The sequence below is a fragment of the Cibotium barometz genome, chromosome 25 (genome assembly GCF_041138505.1).
Source record: "Cibotium barometz isolate CiBa-2024 chromosome 25, ASM4113850v1, whole genome shotgun sequence".
Taxonomy (NCBI): domain Eukaryota; kingdom Viridiplantae; phylum Streptophyta; class Polypodiopsida; order Cyatheales; family Cibotiaceae; genus Cibotium; species Cibotium barometz.
The window spans coordinates 5,867,452-5,889,097 of NC_141070.1; the positions used below are offsets into that span (position 1 = coordinate 5,867,452).

The 21,646-nt window shown below is 42.7% G+C and overlaps 1 protein-coding gene across 1 annotated transcript; it reads right to left on the reverse strand.

Annotated features, from left to right (window-relative positions):
- Nucleotides 1–20,389: 20,389 nt before the first annotated feature.
- On the reverse strand, nucleotides 20,390–21,310 carry LOC147624185 (uncharacterized). Its single transcript, XM_086820032.1, has one exon. The coding sequence runs from the start codon at nucleotides 21,308–21,310 to the stop codon at nucleotides 20,390–20,392; it is 921 nt and encodes a 306-aa protein (XP_086676158.1).
- Nucleotides 21,311–21,646: the final 336 nt, after the last annotated feature.

Genomic DNA, 21,646 nt, shown 5'->3' on the forward strand with positions numbered 1-21,646 from the left:
TGTTTTCTCTACTGTAGATTTAAGAACTGCTTCATCTACATCCATAATACCTGTACTGCTTTTTGCCCTTTTTTGAACTGGATTTTTAGAGGGAGTTTTCTCTTTTTTTTGTTTGCCTTTCACACAATAAGCAATGGAAGCTTGCAACTCTTCAAGAGTTTTTTCTTGACTTGCACAATCTAACTTCCACCCTCGAGAGAACATAGTATCTTGTTTATCTCTTACTATTCGAATGCCTTGGGATCTAGTATACTCATGGATCCCAGGTACCCCAATATTTATGCATTCAATATCGTGAGAATCAACTACAAAAATATAAGATAGAGTCATTGGTCCTAGATCCTCAAAAGTATCCACGCCCAAATCACTAGCAACAAATAGATGAATTTTGTTAAATTGTGAACCCTGAAGATCCCAAATATCTAAGTACCACTGTCGTCGTTGATCATTCAGCAGAGGCAAAGTTAACACTGTTCGGAACTTCCACCACTTTTCTTTTTTGAGACATCTTTCACCTACAACAAAAACCACAATTGTTAATTATAGTTATTGTATTCTTACACTTTAAAAAAAACTTAAAATATCATATTCAAAAATCACAATATATCCATGAAAAAACTGTGGAGGAGATGAAGAGTATTTCCATCTTGGAGATCTCAATACATTTGTTAGTCTTGCTCTACCACATGGTAGAGCTAGATAAATGCATTCTAGCTGGACTTCAAAGTATTCTAGTGCTGGTTTTTCAATGGATATTATCTCTAACGGGTGGCAGAGCAAGATTAATAAATGTACTAGAATGCTTTGAAATGTAGCTCTACCATGTGGTGGAGCTAGAATGCATTCTTCTAGCTCTACCATGTGGTACAGCTAGACTTCAATGAATGTAACTGGCTGAGCTTGAATGTAACTGTGGTAGAGCTGCATTCTACCTAAACCTTACTGTAGAGATAGAATGCTTTGAGGTCTAGCTCTACCATGTGGTGGAGCTAGAATTGCATTTGAGCTCTAGCTCTACCATGTGGTGGAGCTAGAATCGTAGAGGTAGACAGCTTTGAGGGCTAGATCTACCATGTGGTAGAGCAAGAATGCATCGATCTAGCTGTGTTCCATACACATCAACAAAACCAATTACTCCAAGAAGAGACCTACTTCTCATGACAAGAATCAAGGAGCTAGAATTGCATTTGATCTAGCTCTACCACGTGGTAGAGCTGTATTCTGCCTAGACCACATCATAGAGCTAGAATGCTTGAGGTCCAGCTCCACCATGTGGTGGAGCTAGAATGCATTCTTCTAGCTCTACCATGTGGTAGAGCTAGACTTCAATGAATGTACTGGCTGAGGTTGAATGTAACTGTGGTAGAGCTGTATTCTACCTAAACCACATTGTAGATATAGAATGCTTTGAGGTCTAGCTCTACCATGTGATGGAGCTATTATTGCATTTGAGGTCTAGCTCTACCATGTGGTGGAGCTAGAATCGTAGATGTAGAAAGCTTTGAGGTCTAGCTCTACCATGTGGTGGAGCTAGAATCGTAGAGGTAGAAAGCTTTGAGGTCTAGCTCTACCTTGTGGTAGAGCAAGAATGCATCGATCTAGTTGTGTTCCATACACATCAACAAAACCAATTACTCCAAGAAGAGACCTACTTCACATGACAAGAACCAAGGAGCTATAATTGTATTTGAGGTCCAGCTCTACCACGTGGTAGAGCTGTATTCTACCTAGACCACATCGTAGAGCTAGAATGCTTTGAGGTCCATCTCTACCATGTGGTGGAGCTAGAATTGCATTTGAGGTCTAGCTCTACCATGTGGTAGAGCTGTATTCTATCTAGACTACATCGTAGAGCTAGAATTCTTTGAGGTCCAGCTCTACCATGTGGTGGAGCTAGAATGCATTCTTCTAGCTCTACCATGTGGTAGATCTAGACTTCAATGAATGTAACCAGCTGAGGTTGATGTAACTGTGGTAGAGCTAGACCTCAAAGCTTTCTACCTCTACGATTCTAGCTCCACCACATGGTAGAGCTAGACCTCAAATGCAATTCTAGCTCCACCACATGGTAGAGCTAGACCTCAAGGAATTCTATCTTAATTACTCCATCTTGGAGCTCTCAATTATACATTTATTAGTCTTGCTCTACCACATGGTAGAGCTAAATAAATGCATTCTAGCTGGACTTCAAAGTATTCTAGTGCTGGTTTTTCAATGGATATTATCTCTACCAGGTGGCAGAGCAAGATTAATAAATGTATTAACCAGAATGCTTTGAAATCTAGCTCTACCATGTGGTGGAGCTAGAATTCATTCTTATAGCTCTACCATGTGGTAGAGCTAGACTTCAATGAATGTAACCGACTGAGGTTGAATGTAACTGTGGTAGAGCTGTATTCTACCTAAACCACATTGTAGAGATAGAATGCTTTGAGGTCTAGCTCTACCATGTGGTGGAGCTAGAATTGCATTTCAGGTCTAGCTCTACCATGTGGTGGAGCTAGAGTCGTAGAGGTAGAAAGCTTTGAGGTCTAGCTCTACCATGTGGTAGAGCAAGAATGCATCGATCTAGCTATGTTCCATACACATCAACAAAACCAATTACTCCAAGAAGAGACCTACTTCACATGACAATAACCAAGGAGCTAGAATTGCATTTGATCTAGCTCTACTACGTGGTAGAGCTGCCTAGACCACATCGTAGGGCTAGAATGCTTTGAGGTCCAGCTCTACCATGTGGTGGAGCTAGAATTGCATTCTTCTAGCTCTACCATGTGGTAGAGCTAAGCTTCAACGAATGTAACCGGCTGAGGTTGAATGTAACTGTGGTAGAGCTGTATTCTACCTAAACCACATTGTAGAGATAGAATGCTTTGAGGTCTAGCTCTACCATGTGTGGTAGAGCTGTATTCTACCTAAACCACATTGTAGAGATAGAATGCTTTGAGGTCTAGCTCTACCATGTGGTGGAGCTAGAATTGCATTTGAGGTCTAGCTCTACCATGTGGTGGAGCTAGAGTCGTAGAGGCAGAAAGCTTTGAGGTCTAGCTCTACCATGTGGTGGAGCTAGAGTCGTAGAGGCAGAAAGCTTTGAGGTCTAGCTCTACCATGTGGTAGAGCAGAATGCATCAATTTAGCTGTGTTCCATACACATCAACAAAACCAATCACTCCAAGAAGAGACCTACTTCACATGACAAGATCCAAGGAGCTAGAATTGCATTTGATCTAGCTCTACCATGAGGTAGAGCTGTAAATTACCTAGGCCACATCGTAGAGCTAGAATGCTTTGAGGTCCAGCTCTACCATGTGGTGGAGCTAGAATTGCATTTAAGGTCTAGCTCTACCATGTGGTAAAGCTAGACTTCAACGAATGTAACCGGATGAGGTTGAATGTAACTATGGTAGAGCTATATTCTACCTAAACCACATTGTAGAGATAGAATGCTTTGAGGTCTACTAGCTCTACAATGTGGTGGAGTTAGAAATGCAATTGAGGTCTAGCTCTACCATGTGGTGGAGCTAGAATTGTTGAGGTAGAAAGCTTTGAGGTCTAGCTCTACCATGTGGTGGAGCTAGAATTGTTGAGGTAGAAAGCTTTGAGGTCTAGCTCTACCATGTGGTAGAGCAAGAATGCATCGATCTAGCTGTGTTCCATACACATCAACAAAACCAATTACTCCAAGAAGAGACCTACTTCACACAACAAGAACCAAGGAGCTAGAATTGCATTTGATCTAGCTCTACCACGTGGTAGAAATGTATTCTACCTAGACCACATCGTAGAGCTAGAATGCTTTGAGGTCAAGCTCCACCATGTGGTGGAGCTAGAATGCATTCTTCTAGCTCTACCATGTGGTAGAGCTAGACTTCAACGAATGTAACCAGGTGAGGTTGAATGTAACTATGATAGAGCTGTATTCTACCTAAACCACATTGTAGTGATAGAGCTAGACTTCAACGAATGTAACCGGGTGAGGTTGAATGTAACTGTGATAGAGCTGTATTCTACCTATACCACATTGTAGAGATAGAATGCTTTGAGGTCTAGCTCTACCATCTGGTGAAGCTAGAATTGCATTTGAGGTCTAGCTCTACCATGTGTTGGAGGTAGAATTGCATTTGAGGTCTAAAGCTTTAAGGTCTAGCTCTACCATGTGGTAGAGCAAGAATGCATCGATCTAGCTGTGTTCCATACACATCAACAAAACCAATTACTCCAAAAAGAGACCTACTTCACATGATAAGAACCAAGGAGCTAGAATTGCATTTGATCTAGCTCTACCACGTGGTAGAGCTGTATTCTACCTAGACCACATCGTAGAGCTAGAATGCTTTGAGGTCCAGCTCCACCATGTGGTGGAGCTAGAATGCATTCTTCTACCTCTACCATGTAGTAGAGCTAGACTTCAATGAATGTAACCAGCTGAGGTTGAATGTGACATTGGTAGAACTGTATTCTACCTAAACCACATTGTAGAGATAGAATAATTTGAGATCTAGCTCTACCATGTGGTGGAGCTAGAATCGTTGAGGTAGAAAGCTTTGAGGTCTAGCTCTACTATGTGGTAAAGCAAGAATGCATCGATCTATCTGTGTTCCATACACATCAACAAAACCAATTACTCCAAGAAGAGACATACTTCACATGACAAGAACCAAGGAGCTAGAATTGCATTTGATCTAGCTCTACCACGTGGTAGAGCTGTATTCTACCTAGACCACTTCGTAGAACTGAATGCTTTGAGATCCAGCTCTATCATATGGTGGTTCTAGAATTGCATTTGAGGTCTAGCTCTACCATGTGGTAGAACTGTATTCTATCTAGACTACATTGTAGAGCTAGAATGCTTTGAGGTCCAGCTCTACCATGTGGTGGAGCTGACTTCAAAGTATTCTAGTGCTAGTTTTTCAATGGATATTATCTCTACCAGGTGGCAGAGCAAGATTAATGAATGTATTGACCAGAATGCTATGAAATCTAGCTCTACCATGTGGTGGAGCTAGAATGCATTCTTTTAGCTCTACCATGTGGTAGAGCTAGACTTCAATGAATGTAACCGGCTGAGGTTGAATGTAATTGTAGTAGAGCTGTATTCTACCTAAACCACATTGTAGAGATAGAATGCTTTGAGGTCTAGCTCTACCATGTGGTGGAGCTAGAATTGCTTGTAACCGACTGAGGTTGAATGTAACTATGGTAGAGCTATATTCTACCTAAACCACATTGTAGAGATAGAATGCTTTGAGGTCTAGCTCTACCATGTGGTGGAGCAAGAGTCGTAGAGATAGAAAGCTTTGAGGTCTAGCTCTACCATGTGGTAGAGCAAGAATGCATCGATCTAGCTGTGTTCCATACACATCAACAAAACCAATTACTCAAAGAAGAGACCTACTTCACATGACAATAACCAAGGAGCTAGAATTGCATTTGATCTTGGTCTACCACGTGGTAGAGCTGTATTCTACCTAGACTACATCGTAGAGCTAGAATGCTTTGAGGTCCAGCTTTACCCTGTGGTGGAGCTAGAATTGCATTCTTCTAGCTCTACCATGTGGTAGAGCTAGACTTCAACGAATGTAATCGGCTGAGGTTGAATGTAACCGACCTCAATCGCATTGAGGTTGAATGTAACCGACCTCAATCGCATTGAGGTTGAATGTAACCGGCTGAGGTTGAATGTAACCGGCTGAGGTTGAATGTAACTGTGGTAGAGATGTATTCTACCTAAACCACATTGTAGAGATAGAATGCTTTGAGGTCTAGCTCTACCATGTGGTGGAGCTAGAATTGCATTTGCTTTGAGGTCTAGCTCTACCATGTGGTGGAGCTAGAATCATTGAGGTAGAAAGCTTTGAGGTCTAGCTCTACCATGTGGTAGAGCAAGAATGCATCGATGTAGCTGTGTTCCATACACATCAACAAAACTAATTACTCCAAGAAGATACCTACTTCACATGACAAGATCCAAGGAGCTAGAATTACATTTGATCTAGCTCTACCACGAGGTAAAGCTGTATGGGCGAAAGCAAGGGATGGTGGTACAAAATTGGTTGTCCTTGACACCACCTAGGCTTGGTAGAACGAGAGTAAAGAAAAAGAGGGCAAAAAGGAAATAAAGGAGAAATATTAAGCTGTGAAAATTCCCTGAGGTGTTATACTTTAGTCTTTTTTTTGAAACATCCCATAACAGATAGACGTGGGTGGAGACGTGGGTGCAGACGCAAAGAAGCAGATTTCTCTCTCTCCCTCTCTCTCTCTCTCTCAGACCTCCCCTCTCTGTCTGTCTGTCTGTCTGTCTCTCTCTCTCTCTCTCTCTCTCTCTCAGACCTCTCTCTGCACATCCTCTATCCCCTGCGGAACACCATAGCCCTCTCTCTCTCTGTATAAACATGGCAGCTCAGGCCGTCAGCATATTTACAGAGACGATGCTGGAGGTTGAGTGTGATTCCTTCACTAACCTTGAGTCAGGGATACCTGCATTTACAGAGGATACTATCAATGAAACCCAAGCTGCTCACAAACCTGTCGGCAACCAAGAATTTCTCCGGGGCTATTGGGCGCAAAAGAAGCGTGAGCAATGATGCAAGGAGCGCAACCCTGCTACTAGGGAAGGTAGCCTTTCAAGAACTAGGTCAAGGAACAATATATGCAAAGCCATGGCTAGATGCTGGCGTCGACAGACCCAAGGACTAACAACAGTAGAACAACAGGAAATTCTAGAGCAGCTCATGCATCATCAGCCGTTTTCCAAGTTGAGGAGTTCGGATGTGCAATCGAGTCTTCTTTCCAACGTTCGCAACACATTGACTCAATTGAAAGTACCTCAGTCTGCAAGTGAGCTGTTTGTAAAGAGAGCCTCTTTGATGATGATACTGAACAATGGTGATCAGAGAACAATGTCAGTGAACCAGTCCAAAATTGCTGCTGTCTTGGGTGTTCATCGACGGAATATAGCGGCAGCAAGCAGTCGACTGGAAATGAAAGATGAGAATGAAGTGTTGCCACTTAGTGCTTGTCACAGACAATTGCCTTTGTATACAAGTATCACAAGTGAAACTAGAGATTTGGTGACCGCTTTTTGGAAATCTGAGACGAGAGTTTCACCAAACAAAAAGGATATTTGTAAGCAGAGGATCAAGGGAAAATGTGTCATCAAACATCCAATTCATCTTCTAGATGACTCTCAGGTAATATGTTTTTGCTACAATGCAATCCATGGTGGCCTTGATTTCTGTTGGAATAGTTCAAAATTTGTAGTCTTTGGGCAGCACTGAAAGCTTGGCTGTTCAGTACCAAACTGGTAGTTTTTTACCAGCAATCACTCTAGGCCATAAGTACCAATTTGGTACTGCAATCATTGTAGGTACTAATTCCCATATCCAAGTACTTACCATTGTTTGAATTCCCAGCTCCATAATAGTATCATTGTAGGTACCAATTCCACCTCCATAGGATTAAATTTGGCACGTCTCTGAATTTTGCATTGTACCCAACAGGATTCACGGTACAACTTTTGGTTGCAATGTCCAAGAGTAAGGAAGCACAGTCTCAATTTGGCACTTTTGAGAAGCACTCACACTTGGTAGTGTAATACCAAATTAGGTTTTGGAGACAGATTTGGTGCTTTCAATGTATCTTGCAAAGTACCAAATGGATGCATAGTACCAATTTTGGAGCATTTTATATCCAGAAAAGTATCCAATTTTGTACTAAGCATCCAATTATGGTACTGTAAAGTATACAGAGAAATAGCCAATTTGGTACTGTGGATCAAGTTCGGTACTATGCAGGGTGCTTTAAGTGTGCTTGGTTAGTACCTAAGATGTTCCACAGCTCCAATTTGGTTTTTTTGGGCACCACTTACAATTGGTAGTATAATACCAAAATGGGTTTTGGAAACAGATTTGGTGCTTTTAGAGGATACTGAAAAGTACCAAACTAGATGCATAGTACCAATTATGGCACTCTTTGTATCCAAAAAAGTATCCAATTTTGTACTAAGCTTCCAATTATGGTACTGTGAAGTATACAGAGAAATAGCCAATTTGGTACTATGGATCAATTTTGGTACTATGCAGGGTGCTTTAAGTGTGCCTGCATAGTACCTAAGGGGTTCCACAAATCCAATTTGGTGTTTTTGGGCACCACTCACACTTGGTAGTATTATACCAAATTGTGTTTTGGAAACAGATTGGGTGCTTTTAGTGAATACCGAAAAGTACCAAACTGGATGCATAGTACCAATTTTAAAGCTTTTCTGTATCCAAAAAAGTACCCAAATTGCCACTATGGATCCATTTTGGTAATATGCAGTATGTAAAACAGTACCAAATTGGGTACTATGGTTCCAGCTTGGTATATAGAACCAAATTTGGTGCTTTATTGTATTCACAAAAGCACCCAATTTGTTACTATGATCCAATTTGGTACCATGCTTAATGTAGAAAAGTATCCAATTGGGTACTATGGACCGCCTGGTAATAAATAGAGCCTAATATGGTGCTTTTCTGCATCAAATTTGGCACTATAGTCTGTTATCTGGCACTACAGTTCCAAATTTGGTACTTTAGAATGAGTTGGTGGTTTACAGTACCAAATTTTGTACTGTAACTAGCTTTGGTGCTTTACTCTTGTTTGATAGTATTCTGAGCTCTGTTACCATATTATAGTAGTGATGTGTGTGAACACACTTAGGACCGCCGGGGCACTTTTTCCCTCACTAGGAGGTTTTTTCCCCCGTGCATTGTATATACGCCCATTATCTTCTAGGGCTTGTTATCTTTCATTTTTGGCACTCATAATACACTACTGTGTTGTGCTCAAGCTTCCTCATCTTCTTGAAGTTGTGTGTGCATTCCTGCAACCCTAATTCCAACAATTGGTATCAGAGCAGGCTTCCTCCTCCCGGGCAGCATCACCGGCACCTGCCGCTTCATCTCCTCCGATTGCGACGAGGTTTCACGAGCGTCTGCAGGTTAGTATATGCCGTGGGAAAGCCCAAAGGGCCTGGTCGTTTCAGAATTTTGATCTGAAGTCATTTCGCCCTCCGTTTTTGCATTCCAAGTACTGCGCAGGCAAAATCGTCCTACTGTGCAGATTTTCTGTCAAGATTAAAATCTGCAGGACAGGTGCCCATTCGTCTGTTTTGGGCTGTGCTACATAGCACAGGTCGATTTTATACAGGTTTACCTCTTACAGACAGCATTTACATCTAGTAGTACAGTCATTGGCCATGGCTGACAACAATGATGTATTCCGCATGTTGGCTGCTAAGGATAAGTTGGATGGCACCAACTATCCATTGTGGGCATATATGATGCGACATGTATTGGTAGCAAAGGGGTTATGGAACATTGTGCAGGGTATTGATGCACGTCCTATTGTGGCTGGGAATGCTGCAAACACATCAGAAACAGGTACTGTTGATGATGGTGTAGGCACAAGTGCTGTAGCAGCTGTTCGAGAACCACCACTTTCAGCAGAGCAGATTCGTTGGGATGGTAGAGATGCGCAGGCTCATGCCTTGATTGCGCTGTCTGTCAAACGTACCATTATCCCACATATTCGCTCCTGCAGGACTTCTAAGGATGCTTGGGATGTACTTGCCACATTGTATCAGGCAAGAAATGAGGCTCGTGTTGCTTATCTCCGAAAACAGTTGGAGAGTGAGCATATGAACGAAGGTGATTCTATGGATAGCTTTTTGACAAAGATCAAGGATTTCAAAGAGCAGCTCATTTCTACAGATGAAATCCTGTCAGACAGTTCACTTGTGCAGACTGTTTTGAATGGTCTACCAGATTCTTATCAGGGTTTTGCTTCCACTCTTCGCTTGATGATGAAAGGCAATCCCAATGCCTTATCATTTGAGGAGTTAGTTTCTGTTTTGCTGCAAGAAGACCAGTCAAGGCAAAACAGGAATATTATGCGTGTCGCAGATCAAGCTTTCGTTGCTAGTCAGAGAAGCGGGAAAGGTAAAGCTGGCTTTTCTTCTAGTAAGCAGAAATCTGCAAATGCTGCGCAACCAAAGAAGGAAGACAAAGATGAGAAGAAGGGTGACAAACAGAAGACATTTTGCAAGTACTGTAAGGGAAATGATCATGTCATCAAAGCTTGTCCTAAGCTGGCTGCGAAAGAGGCTAAGAAGAAAGAGGCTGGTATGGCTGTTGTTGCAGATGCCTCTCCTTCTAACAATGAATCTGCTAATGTTGTGCAAGATACAGAATGGGCATTCAATGCGCAGTGCAGTTATGACCCATCTTTGCATGACACATGTATGTCTGCAGTAGATTCAGATATATGGTACTTTGACAGTGGTGCCACTAAGCATATCACCTCGCAGCGCAGTTTATTCACTTTCCTTGAGTCTGCTCCCACAGGGAATACTGTCACTTGTGCCAATAACTCCTCTTATCCCGTTAAAGGAGTTGGACAGATTGTGCTGAATGTTGCAAATTGCAACACCTTTACACTTTTTGATGCATTGTATGTGCCAGGGATCAAAAAGAATCTGCTGTCAGTCTCCGCATTTGCCAAAACAGGTTTGGTTGTAAAATTTGTGGATGACAGATGTACTGTTCATGATCTCTCTTGTGGTGACATCATTGTAGCATCTGGTTCACTATGTCGAGGGCTGTATAAGCTCAATATGAATGGCAAATGTGTAGAGGATTCAGCATGTGCTATTATGGATACGCAGGCTATTTCAAATGCAAAACTGTGGCATGCACGTTTTGGTCATCTGAATTTTGCAAGTTTGCTGCGCCTGCAGAAATCTGAAATGGTGTCTTCTTTGCCTAAGCTTGAGGCACCTGTCAAGCATGTTTGTGAGGGCTGCATATTGGGTAAAATGCAGCGTGCTTCCTTTCCCAAAGATGGATCAGTGAGAGCTGAACGCAGATTGCAGCTTGTTCACAGTGATGTTTGTGGTCCCATGCAAACTCCATCATTTGGAAACTACCTTTACTTCGTGACTTTCATTGATGATTTTACCAGGCATGCATGGGTATATCCTTTGAAGGCAAAGTCCGAAGTGTTTTTGTGCTTCAAACAGTTTTTGGTTATGGCTGAAAATGTGTCAGAAAGTAAGATGGGCACCCTCCGTTCAGATCGAGGGGGGGAGTATATGTCTTCAGAATTTAATGCATTTCTGGCTGAGCGTGGGATAAAACACCAATGTACAGTGCCGTATACACCACAGCAAAATGGTGTGGCTGAGAGAAAAAACAGGTCTCTCATGGAAATGGCAAGATGTATGGTTAAGAGTCAAAGTCTACCACATGGTTTTTGGCTTGAGGCTGTCATGTGTGCCACTTATGTACTAAACAGGTGTCCCACCAAAGCATTACAGGTTGTCACTCCATATGAGGCTTGGCATAGCCGCAAGCCATCTGTTGGCCATTTACGTGTTTTTGGTTGCCTGACATATGCATTAGTGCCTGTGCAACATCGCAGAAAATTGGATGACAAAGCTGTCAAATGTATTTTTGTTGGATATAGTGCTGAGAGCAAAGGCTATCGTTTGTATCATCCACAGACAAAGCGCATTTTGGTTAGCCGTGATGTTGTATTTGTGGAAGATGCAGTTCAGCCCTTGGTTTCATGTACTAAGGAGACAAGTATAAGCTCACGTGATGTCTATGATACATTGTTGCCTCTTTTCAGTGGTGCACAGTCAAGTGCAATACCTCATGAGGCAGTTTTTCAGCCTATGCAGGTTTTAAATGATGGCACAGATCAGCCTATATCTGATGCAGATGTGCATGATGCACTTGAGGATGAGAGACAAGAGATTGAGGGCTCTAGGAATATGCCTAGATGGCTGGTGCAGACTTTGCGTGACAGCAAGTTGGATGCCCCTTTGTCTAGTCGCACTCGTTCTGGCTCTCATGGTGCCTCTTATGCGTCAGATTGTTATGCATTGGCTGTTTCTAGTATGTGCGATGAAAGTGAGCCTGTTTCATTTGATGAGGCACAAAGTTCAGAAAATTGGATGGCTGCTATGCAAGCAGAATACGATGCTATTATGAAGAATGGTACATGGTCTTTATGTGACTTGCCCCCTGGCAAGAAGGCCATTGGCACTAAGTGGGTATACAAATTGAAGCGTAAGCCTGATGGCACAGTGGATCGCCATAAGGCTAGGCTTGTTGCAAAAGGTTATGCTCAAGAGAAGGGCATTGATTTTGATGAGACTTTTGCTCCCACATGTCGTATGACCACTGTTCGTAGCATCTGTGCATTAGCAGCTCATAATGGTTGGAATGTACATCAGCTGGACATAAAGACTGCGTTCTTAAATGGAGATTTGCATGAGGAGGTGTATGTATCGCAGCCTCGTGGTTTTGTTCAAAGAGGGCAGGAAAACAAAGTGTGCAGGTTAAAAAAGGCTTTATATGGTTTAAAGCAAGCTCCACGAGCTTGGTATGAAAAAATACATGCATATTTGACTGCACATGGGTTTCAGAATAGTCCAACAGAAAGCACTTTGTATGTTAAACGTGTGGATGGTGTACATCTAATCATTGCTCTCTATGTCGATGACATGCTGCTCACAGGACCAAATGAGAGTCATATTGCTGATTTTAAGGCTGATTTGAATGCCTCTTTTGAGATGTCAGATTTGGGGCATTTGCATCATTATTTGGGGATACAATTTAAGCAGTGTGATGGAGGTATTGCTTTGTGTCAGACAAAGTATATTGAAACATTGTTGCGGAGATTTGGCCTTGAAGACTGCAAGCCTATTGCTACTCCAATGGAGACAGGTTTGAAGTTGAGTCTTCATGATGCTGGAGATCACTTTGATGTCACACTCTATCAGACAGCTGTTGGTTGCCTCATTTATGTATGCATTACGAGGCCAGACATTCAGTTTGCAGCCTCACAGGTGAGCAGATTTATGCATAGCCCAGGCATTAAGCATTGGCAGGCAGTGAAGCGTATCTTTCGCTATTTGAGTGGTACTTGGCATCTTGGGTTGTTTTATCCCAAGGGGGGATCATTGCCGCCAGATTTACATGCTTTTTCAGATTCTGACTGGGCTGGTTGTTATGACACACGCGTGTCCACGAGTGGTTTTTGCTTCATGCTTGGAAGCTCATGCATATCATGGTTGAGCAAGAAGCAGCCTACTGTGGCCACTTCTAGTTGTGAAGCTGAGTACAGGGCAGCTTTCACAGCTACGGTTGAGTGTGTGTGGCTCAAACGCCTTATGGCTGATTTGGGTGTTGGGCAGCCATCTGCCACCACCATCTTCACTGACAGTCAGAGCGCATTGGCAGTTGCGCGGAACCCAGTGTTCCATGCTCGTACGAAGCACATTGAGGTGCACTACCATTATGTCAGGGAGAGACTCTCTGCAGGAGAGATCAGTTTGGCTTATGTGCCAACACAGGATAACCTTGCAGACCTTTTCACAAAGGCTCTGCCTCGTGAGAAGTTCGAAGCTTTTCGCAAAGCTTTGGGCTTACTCCCTTTCGTGGATTCGTCCACATAGCTAGACACTTCCCTATACATGAGTGCTAGCTCTTGTTCACCGCATCACTCCAGGGGGGATTTGTTACCATATTATAGTAGTGATGTGTGTGAACACACTTAGGACCGCCGGGGCACTTTTTCCCTCACTAGGAGGTTTTTTCCCCCGTGCATTGTATATACGCCCATTATCTTCTAGGGCTTGTTATCTTTCATTTTTGGCACTCATAATACACTACTGTGTTGTGCTCAAGCTTCCTCATCTTCTTGAAGTTGTGTGTGCATTCCTGCAACCCTAATTCCAACAAGCTCTAACGTGGTTCATTTTTCGTTTAAAGGTGGAGCTCTACAAAAGATTCAAGAGCATGTATCCTGCGGCGGTGAAGTTGTCACTTAGGTCCTTTGAGACACTCAAGCCTTTTTTTGTCCGAAGATTGAAAGAGCGCTATACTTGCTACTGTATTTACCATATCCAGATGGTATACTTCAAGGATGCTTTCAATCAAATGCGCCAGAACAAGTTTGGGCATCACGGCAAAGAACATCCATGTACATGCTCCGTTTGTGGTACACGTAGTGAGGCAGGCCAATGTTCTGCAAACCAGGCTGTTTTTCAACACATAAGTAACTTGCTGGATTTTATATTGTGCCCTCGCCCTAAGGAGGGTGAATATCATGCAAAGAGATGCTTGCTTGGAGAGTGCCCCAAATGTGGTGTACGAAAGTTGTCATTCTGCCCAGCCAAGATTGCAACAGATAGCAAGGAGGTGACTGTTAAGATATTCCAGGATGTGGGCACTGGACAGGTTAATGGTGATGGAAAAGAGAAGAAGCGAAAGGACTTGGTCGTGGAAAGGATGAAAAGTGCAACTTTCATTCATCTCTTTTGAGATCATCTGAAAAGCTTCGTTAAGCACAACTTTATGTTTAGGTGGCAGGCCCAACAATTCAAAGACTGCTTGCTTAAGTTTCCCAGAGATGTTATGGTATCTGTTGTTGATTTTGCAGAGAATTACAGCTTTAAAGTGCAAAATGAGATCCAGTCCATGCATTGGTGGTCAACACAGGTAACAATACTGGTACAAATCTCTTATATCAGAAATTTAGTAGGAGCTATTGAGAAGACTATGCATTTTTACATATCAGATGATAAGCTCCACGACACGCTCTTTGTTCAGCATTGTTTTATGCTGCATGACAACTGGATGAAACAGCAAGGACATTGTTTGCGTTATCATTGGGTATGGTCAGATGGTGCCGCTTCACAGTTCAAGGCACGAAGACCACACTATTTCGTAGCCAGGTATTATCAGTTGACAGGATTGCTTATGATGCATAACTTCTTTGCTTCAGGGCATGGAAAAGGAGAGCATGATGGTGCAGGTGCTATTATCAAGAGAACCCTGACGCACGAAGAGCTAAAACCTGATGGCTGGCCCATGAAGTGTGCGGTTGATGTGGTCAATTTTTTGAACGCGAGGTTTCAACCGACAACGGAAGGTGGAAGCGCCAGCACAAGGAGGGTGTTCTGGTTGGTTTCATCGAATGATGTGCTGCGTTTTCCGTTGTGGGACTGTAAACCAATTGCAAGCTCTCGCTCATTCCATTGTGTTGACGGCTACTCAACGCACAATCCATGTGATGTGCGTTTTCGTACGCTGTCATGCTTCTGTGATCCATGTGTGAATGGGCAGTGGAGGAGATGCAATAATAAACAGCACATTGAAGAATGGAAATATGTCTCCATCGAGCCATTGAAAGAGTCAGTACAACCTACAAATAGTGATGAGGACGACGATGATGAGGAGAACTACAATGATTTGTTTTCCTCCCATGTGAGTGAGGATTTAAGCATGCCTATGTATGAAGGAGACCCCGAGGTGTTGAGCCAATTATTGTCCATTGGGGATAACTTTGCAGTGAACGCAGCCGAGGAGAAGGAGGACTTCTACCTTCTTAAGTGCACAAAAACCGTTTATGTAGCACCAAGAGTACTGAAGGACCTTTGGCATAACAAGATCGTAAGAGGTGGATTGCTAGTTGAGGGCTTGTACTATGCCCAGGTTGAGGGCAAAGTTGATACCTATACCCTATTAGATCAGACACCACCAGTGATGATCTACTCACATCTTGTTAGAGCCATACGGTTCCCCATGGAGGCTATCCCTGGCCTCCATCACCACTTTAAACTATCCTCAGAGATATATGAAAATATCTACAACAGTATGCCATATGAAGACGGAAGTGACCAGGACGGGAGCCATACAGTGTTTACCCCAACTACAATTCTAACCACTGGCAACAGTTGTAATTTTCTTGAATAGAATCTTGCTTGTGATCAGTACTGTCTAATTCTCTTGATTAGAATCTTACTTGTGATCAGTACTGTCTAATGCTATTGCTGTGTTATCAATTTGGTACTGTGCTTTATTGTTTTTAGCTCTGCTGTGTTTTTGCAGTACCAAATTTTGGTACTGTTCCTTTTTGTTTTCACCAAGTAGTAACAGAAAAGTACAAAAGCAGTAGCCAAGAAAAGTACATGTACAAAAAGATAATTATCATTAAATGCCAAAGGCAATGTACAAGCATACAGAATCTTTTACACATCAGGGGGGTAAAAGCGGTACGAATACCCCTCCATAGATACAAAGTAGTTGACAACAAACGAGGAAATGTCATCCTCAACATCAAACAAGGGATTCCGGTGGCTGTAAGCAGTGGGCTAGCCACCCGGAGATCCACGGGAAAACGACATCCATAAGATACTTCGGCTTGTGGGGGTCATAATACTTAGGCTCATATGATCGGATGCAGCAGCACGAGTCGTAATCATTCTTCAAGGACTTGTATCTCGTGTCGTCCACCACAAGGAGGGTGTTCGTTTCATTGAATTGCGGATACTTGCGCCACACTGTTCTTAGGAGCTTCAGAAAAATAGGCTTGTTACCGAACTCCTTCGCAAGGACTGGCACATCTCTGAGTTTGGTAGCCCACCTCTCACAATGAGACTGGTCAAAAATATCTGTAAAACAGGTAAACCAAGCAATTAGAATAGCAGCACAAATAAGAGTACCAAAGCTAACAAACAGTACATAACAGTGAAAAGGTACCAAACTTGGTACAACACAGTACCAAAGTACCAAATAACCAAAGCACCAAACATTATAAAATGGTGTACACAAATGTTACCAAGCACAGAACCAAGTACCATAGTATCAAAGCACCAAACAGTACATAATAAAAAACACAATTTCAAACTACCATAGCATCAGAGTACCAAAGTACCAAAGATAACCAAAGAGTACCAAATTATGTACAAAACAGTGCCAAATTGTGTACACATGAACAAACATAGTCCAAAGCAGCATAGCACCAGAGTACCAAAGTTCCAAAAAGTACCAAATTGTGTTAGCAGTGCCAAAAGTACCAAACTACCAAATAGTACCAGATTGTGTACAGAACAGTAGCAAAGCTAGCCAAACAGTATCAAAATCAATAAAACCAGTTGTGAAAGTTTAGGGATAAATACCTAAAAAGAGGCCTTTCATCTTCATCAACCGAGGGAAGAAAGCATTCATTATGGCCATCAGGTTCTTCCTTTGGCTACATGACCAGAGCATCACGTCGCATCGCTTCCTCAAGTTGACGATGAAGTCCTCCGCATCAGGTCTGACGACACAATATTTGTATTGAGACACTTGCACACCTCGGGGCGGCCTAACTCCATCTGGGAACGGGAGCTGCCACAAATCCTTGGGTGCTTCAACATAATCCTTCAGTAGCACTCCATTGACATCCAAAACAACAAGGCGCCTATTGCTTGCCATTACATGTTTCGGCAGTGATGTATCCGGTGGTTGTTCATGTAGCCACCAATGGTCCCCTGTTGTAGTACCACTAAACTATATGAGTAGAAGAACACAGCTTTTTTGCAAAAGCAAAGTTAGACATTGGGCACCAATAAAAGGTTACAAAACAGTGACAGTAGGACATGACAGTTTACAAACACATTGACACCTTTCAAGAGTAGAGCGGCATGACACAAAACGCATCGACAAAAGCAAAATGGGCTGGTATTTCAAATTAGTCCAGAAGCAAGTACAAAATGCTGTAACATCAGCTAATTTTTGCAGCCTTGCGGCTTGAGACCACCACCAACGGGGCGCTTTCTACATTTCATAGCGAAGAGCTCGAAGAGGGTGGCTGAATCATTGCTATCACCTGTTTCTAAGGGTGTTGCATCAGGTGTCTCCTCCGTAGCTCTGTCCTTCCCCACACCTTTTGTATCCTCCGTGCCTTTAGGCAACTCTACACTTTCACCCTCCTCTGCACCTTTAACCTGCTCTGCACTCTCAGTAGCTTCCCCCGCCTCTTTGGCCTCCTTCGCGCTTTTAGCCTCCTCTACACCTTCAGCCCCCTCTGCACCTTTAGCCTCTTTGGCCTCCTTCGCGCTTTTAGCCTCCTCTACACCTTCAGCCCCCTCTGCACCTTCAGCCTCCTCAGCACTTTCAGTAGCTTCCCCCGCCGCTCTGGCCTCCTCATTGCTTTTAGCCTCCTCAGTGTCTTTGGGCTCCTCTGCACCTGCAGCCTCCTGTGCACTTTGAGTAGCTTCCGCTGCCCTATTTCCGTTCTTCCTCCTCTTTCTACCTGCCTTGTCCTTTGCAAATGTTGATGCCGTAGCCAAAACCTCTGCCTCTGAGAGAACTTCAACTGTCACCTCCTCAACAGCCTTCATTGTTCTTCTCGCCTTGGTCAGTCTCTTGCTCAGCAACCTCCTCAATCAGATCACTTCCCCCCTGTTCTTTCTCCTCCGGTCCCTTTTCGTCTTTGTCTCTCTCCTGCACTTCCGCTTTTAGTCGATCTTCCCCCATGCTTGAGTCTACAGCCCCTTTCCCTTCCCTTGTGTTGGCATCAAGGTCTTGCAGTATTTTCTGCACTGACTTGTCAGGATATTCTTTAAACATGTAAGTGGCATCTGACTTACTGTGACTAGGAAGATCCTTCCTATCCTTTGGGGTGGTGTCATGGGTGTCCGCACCGAAAGATTCTCTACCTACATATGCACAAAGATGAAAGACAAGATTAGATCATCAGTTCAAACAATATAAACATACAGTGTCCAACACAAACACCCCACTTACTCTTCAATAATGACCTCCCTGACACCCAGGCCTTTGCCTTCGAAGGGATTGCGGTGTTGCAACGTGCCTTCACGCACATATCTCTTGTTCTCAACACAGCTGCAAAACACAATGGATGGTACTGATGCCTGCAGGGAAGCATGAAGGTACCAACCACGTAAGAAGCCTCCAAAGCCTCCCCACAGGCAACACAAGTACCAAACACATGAATTGTGTTGGCAGGGTCCACAACATGAGGCCTTGGAGTCAATGTATATTTCATCCCCCTCTTCACATCAGCACACAACTTATGTACAAATTCTTGATGGTCTTGGGTCTCCAAGCATTCATTGTGGAGCTTCACATACTCCATCTGCAAAACAGACATACTCTATCTACTTATCCACCAAAACAAACAATTAGCAAGGAAGTACACAAGCAGTACAAAAACTGAACCAGAATAGGTACCAAAACAGGTAAATTGTACCATAACAGTTCTAAACAGCACTAAATGGGTACAATGAAGTTTCAACAACTCCCAATCCAAACCCAAGCAGAATAAAAACAGTACTAAAAAGGGTCGGATTGTACCAAAATAGTTTTAAACAACACTAAATTGGTACATGAAGTACCAAAAACTACCAGAACAGTACTAAAAAAGGTTGGATTGTACCAAAATAGTTTTAAACAACACAAAATTGGTACATGAAGTACCAAAAACTACCAAAACAATACCAAAAATGTAGCAAAGCAGTATCAAAATAATATCAAATAGTAGCAGAATAGTACCAAATACTACTAAAATAGTACCAAGTAGGTTACAGACAGTGCTAAAAAGGTAGCAAATCAGTACCAAAATAGTAGCAAACAGTAGCAAAATAGCACCAAATAGGAAACAAAACAGTACCAAAACAAAACCAAAAAGTAGCAAAATAGTACCAAAATACGTAACAAAATAGTACCAATACAAAGCAATGACAAACCAAAACAGTACCAAAAGGTTAACAAATCAGTCTCAAAAAAGTACCAAAAGGTAACTAAACAGTACCAAAACATGTAAATTATGCCAAAACAGTTGTAAACAGCAATAATTTGGTACAATTAAGTACCAAAAACACACAAGACTCCCAAAAATACCCAAAAGACCCAAAAACTTGTCACAGTGAAATTCCAAACTAGTACCAAAATAGCACAAAAAGTACCAAACGAATCAAAGAAAACAAAAAATACCAAAGATAATACCTAGATAGCACCCAAGACATATTTAGCACTACCACATATAAGACCAAATAAAAGCTCAACTTCAGTACCAAAACACTTCAAAAGAGTACCACATGAAGCAAAGAAGCACAAAAAGTACCAAAGTTAGTGCCAACATTGAACCCAAGATGTAACTGCAATACCTTAAAGACTCTAAAACTTGTAGCTAGAAAGTCCCAAAGCAGTATCATAATAGGTCAGAAGAGTTTCAAATGAACAGCAAAGCACCAAAAGTACCAGTCATGGGTGTAACCAATTATCCAAGACAACCAAGGTGCCCTATTAGACTAAACTCGGTAACCTGAAAGTACCAAAACAGCACAAAAATAGTTCAATAGAGTACCAAATGAAATAAATAAGCACCATTAAGTACCAAGAAAGGCAGTAGCACAACACCAAGTGTTATAAAAAATACTAAAACAAGTAAAGAAAGTACCAAAACAGTTCAAGAAGTTCCAAAACCACCAAAAATGTCAGCAGATAAACCAATCAAGAAGTGAAACATGCCAAATTGCCAAACCATGTGCAAATTAAACACTATCAATAGTCAAACACAATGCAATAGGCCAGAAATACAATACCTCCTGCTGTTCAACCTCCGCTTGGAGCTTTTGGATATTTTCGAAAACCCTGTGTCGTCGCAACAAGCGCCGACTTGCTCCCAGCTCAGCCTCCACCTCTCTGATCTCTTCATCCGGAACAGGGATTTGTTGCTGAAGCTGAACAATGCGTGCTTCCAGGGTATCGATGTCTTCCATCAAACTCTTCGCCACGTCCTTTCTACCTTCATATACCAGTAGTTGGTCCTTGTTTGCTTGAATAGAGGCCTTCAGGCTTCTGAGGTTTGACCATCCTGGATGTGACACTGGGTCTGCCAGTCTTTGCAGCAATGCCTCTAAATCAGGTAGGTAGTCAGCAATTACCCCTCTGCAAGCATTATCTGGTTCTGTGCAGATATTACTACCACTTTGAGTCATCCGGGCCTTCTTATCTGAATGCAGGACACTGCCAGGAGAGGAAGCATTTTGCCTCCTCCATGCCTCAATTTTACGCTCAAGCCCGCCACTCCTAGATGATATCATCTGCAACACTCCTTCCCCAAACCGGGCCCATGCTACTTTATGCCCTGCTGGGTCTTTTTTCGCTGCATGGCATTTCTCAAAAGCGTAGCACGTAGCAAATTTGTTGGTCAATTCACCACATGAAGGGGGCCCCTGATAAACTTTGGAGAATAGAAGTCTGCAGTCTTCCACCAGTTGTGGTTGCAAATGGTTTAAATAGATCTTGCTGTTTTTTTGGTACTTGAACTTGAATACAGTTAACCATTGGTCGGGTGGCATGTCCTCATCAGTCAAGTCCTTGAAGAGTTTGCCCTCAAGACTGAGACCGTACTCTTCATGCAGGTCCCGTGCTGTGTAACAGAACCTGGTTTGTTGAGGGTACTCCTCCATTTTGTTCTTACCTAAAATGTGTTCAAAACAAATCAGAGAATTGCTGACTCCTATAGATTAAATGTGGTGCCCGACATTATGTCTAATGTGAGGTGATGCCCTACAGAACCATTTGTGGTACTCAAAGAGTACCAAATTTGCTACTGCAAAGTACCAAATATAGTACTGTTCATTTAACTTCAAATGTCAGTGCAGGGAGTGAACATGCACCATTTACTTAGCACATGCATATGCCAATGAATAGCGTACCACGTCTTGACTTGCTGGTAGATTTTGATTCGTCGTCGTCGAAGAGGAGTGAGGTCCGTTCGGAGTCGACCTTGCACTGTTTTGCAC

What these genes read in the sequence shown, in the direction of transcription:
- LOC147624185 (XM_086820032.1), bottom strand. Translation starts at nt 21,310, where the DNA reads ATGGAGGAGTACCCTCAACAAACCAGGTTCTGTTACACAGCACGGGAC.